The sequence below is a fragment of the Vicia villosa genome, linkage group LG7 (genome assembly GCF_029867415.1).
Source record: "Vicia villosa cultivar HV-30 ecotype Madison, WI linkage group LG7, Vvil1.0, whole genome shotgun sequence".
Lineage (NCBI taxonomy): Eukaryota > Viridiplantae > Streptophyta > Magnoliopsida > Fabales > Fabaceae > Vicia > Vicia villosa.
Genome location: NC_081186.1, coordinates 53,900,375 through 53,903,683, shown reverse-complemented (window position 1 = coordinate 53,903,683; position 3,309 = coordinate 53,900,375). Strand labels below are relative to the sequence as shown.

The 3,309-nt window shown below is 35.8% G+C and overlaps 1 protein-coding gene across 1 annotated transcript; it reads right to left on the bottom strand.

Annotated features, from left to right (window-relative positions):
* Window positions 1-1,670: 1,670 nt before the first annotated feature.
* Window positions 1,671-2,519, bottom strand: LOC131619070 (protein HAIKU1-like). Its single transcript, XM_058890212.1, has one exon. It carries the CDS (start codon window positions 2,517-2,519, stop codon window positions 1,671-1,673), a length of 849 nt encoding a protein of 282 aa, XP_058746195.1.
* Window positions 2,520-3,309: the final 790 nt, after the last annotated feature.

Sequence of the window (3,309 nt, the reverse complement as noted above, 5' to 3'; positions counted from 1 at the left end):
TTTCTTCTGAGTTGAAGGTATGTGAAATGGTGTGTGTGGCCTAGGAAAGTTTTACCTAGGCCCCATAGTGGGCGCCAAATGTTCTTGTAGAAAACTTTTGATTACCTCCTAGAAGAAGATTTCGGCGAGTTACACATGAGTTTGTAGTGAATTGCTTTAGGGATTTGAGCAGCAGAGCTGATGCGAGCTCACACTACGCCAAAACTTGTTTTAGGCAGCAAAAGCGCTGCTAAAGACTAGCTTTAGAAAGCAGTTCTGTAAGGCGCTGCTAAAGGCCTTACATACGAGAGCGCTTCTGAAAAAGCACTGGTAAAGGCCATAATTTAGAAAGCGCTTCTTAAAAGATCAAGAAAATATGCGTCTTGCTTATTCCTCGATTGGGAGCCCTATTTATAGCTGTTGGAGCCATAGTTGCTATCATTGATGGAGAGACCTTTGATTCCCTCCATAATGAGCGAATTGCCGTAACTCCCGCCGTTTTAGTTTAAGAAACTGTAACTCCCATAACAGCGGGAATCATTGATGCGCGGGTGACGGTTATGAGAATCCCGAGTTAGGCGCCCCCAAGCCCGTTTGAAAATATTTTAAAAATCCAATTCAAACCCGTCCTTTCTTGTTTTTTTCTCAACCTTCATCCTTCACTGTACATCTATCTTTGAATAAGGCAATTTCTTTTTCTTCATTTCCTTCTACCACCTTGTTACTTCTTCTATTCTTGCTCAATCTTTCGCGGGCAATGAAAGTTTCTTTTTCTCCTGCTACTTCATTTTCTTCCGATGCGCTAGACCGCTCATCTGAGCTAGAATCACTAGCCTTATTAACCTCAGTTTCTTCACCTTCTCTTGGCACCATGATCCTTTTTTATCCATGCATGTCTTCTACAATCTTTACAATGAAATATGTTGTTGACTCCAATGTTAAGTGATTCTTTTAAAACCATGATATACTTTGTCCTCGCCAAAATCCTTGCTACATCAAACTTCTGATGTGTCCATGTTTCATCATCCAAGCAGATGTAAACTCTTATTGGTGATGTTATAAAATCGAAAAAACTTCGATGACCAAGCATGGTAGGGGATTCCGTAGCATCTTAACCACGCTAATCTTTCATTATCGACATTTTCAAGTTTCCATGGTCTGATCTCTATGAACCATTGTTCTAGTCATCGTCTTGCTTCCTCCACTAAGGCTTTTAACTCACCTTCCTCACTTTCTTCCAACAAACATAGATTTTCTCCTATTAGAGTAACTTTTATGTAAAGTATATCATTCCAAATGAAAAGCCTTCTTCTGAATGTTATTCGTCATCCCTGAAACTATTCAATTCATTTAATTTGGTACAAAGGTTTTAATTTTTGTTATATTAACCTCAAGTCAAGTCAACAAAGAAAATTTTTCAAAAACATCCATTGATGGAATAGGAAACTAAATGGCCATGTACACTACAATTTTATTTGTCAAATAAGCACAAATTTCCATAAAAAAAAAAAAAGAAAGAAAAGAAAAATTTCAAGAACTTAAGGTATTTTGACAATAACCCACTACATTGTTTATATTAAAAATGAGCATCCTTACATAACAAAAGAAGTAAAAGAAATAAAGACAAAATGGCATTGGGGACTAAGTAAGATCTTTGACAGTAGCAGCAACCTAAATGAAGTATGAGAAAGCTATTCATTATGAAGATATGGTTGGAAAGGGAAGTCTGGCGATGAAGGCGAAGAGAAAATGCTTGATGACAGCAGAGGCCTGTAAGGAGGCTGAGGGGATAGGACATTAGGTTTTTGTGTTGGTGAAGTCAATAAGAATTCAGAAGTTGGTGACATAGTGTAATTTGTTTGTGACTGGGGATAACCATTCAAAAATTGATTGCTAGGGTTCATAGGAAGGGTTTGGTTGGTAGCAGATGATAGGTTATATTGCTCAACATTGTTAACCATTTGAGTTTGAATCGGGAAATACTGCGGTTGAAATTGAACATTAACATTAACATTATTGATCATCTGTTGAGGAGGAGGGTATTGCTGGAATTGATTACCTCTCGAAGCATCACCGCCACCACCACCGTAGTAGTTCTCTGAGTCTCGAAACTTTCTCATGAAAGCTGTGATCGGAGACTCAACGAAAGTGTTCCACAAATTATCAAACAGCGGAGGACCATTCATCGTCGGCTGCAAAGGAGGGACAGCCAGTCCGTTAATGTAAGGCGCCCGAGGAGGTGGTGGTTGCATCGGAAACTGAGCAAATGGCCTCACATTGGCCAATGGAGGAGGCCTGTTTTGCTGCAACCTAGAAATCTGAGATTGAGTTCTAGTTGGCCTGTTTGATTCTCTTCCAGTAGCTTGCATAACAAAACTCTTGAAATCATCTCTGTGAATGTGATGAATTTTCGACGGAGGGTAATGATGTCTGCCGTTGTGGCCGAATTCGATTGTTTGCTGCGCTGAATTCTTTTTGATTGTCTTCCCCATTTTGTTTACACCCATATTCTCATTCAACCTGTTTCTCCAGTTTTCCATTTTTGAAAGATACAGTCAAAGATTCTCTCTACTTTACAAAATTAAGAATCACACAAAAACACAGAAATGAACTTAAACAAAAACACTACCAATTACACTATTACAAAAACTCAACCAGAATTCAAATTCTAAATTTATGAATATGGTAGTAGAACAATAAGATCAATACCTAAAGAGAGAAAGAAAAAAGTTTAAACCTACCCATACTAACTATTGAGCACCATGTTCATTCAACCTTTCAATCAATTAACTTCTCACCAAAACCAAAGAAAGTGATTGATTATATAAATTTAGAGCAAAGAAAGAGTAGCGAAAAGAGAAATGGAAGAAAGAGAACTTTGACTCAAGGGTCTTCAGGGTATAGAATATGAATGAAGAAGAAAGCCCTAGGAGACTTTATAGGGTTTTTTGCTTAGTCAGCAAACCGTGGGAAATAAATTACCAGGGTAGTTTTCGGTTTCGATTCCACCAAGGTTTTCAGATGGAATTGAAAACGTGACCACTCTTCGCAAATGCAAATTGTTTGATAAAAGTATTTTTTTTTATGATATTAGTTTTTTTTTTTTACTTCATGTAGTTTACAAATATTTTGTTTTTTCAAATATTAGGGTTAAAAACTATACAAGATTATTATTAATATATATATATATATATATATATATATATATATATATATATATATATATATATATATATATATATATATATATATATATATATATATATATATATATTGAAATCGTTTTTTTAAATTTATCATTGCTTTATTAGTATATTAATTGAGTAATTA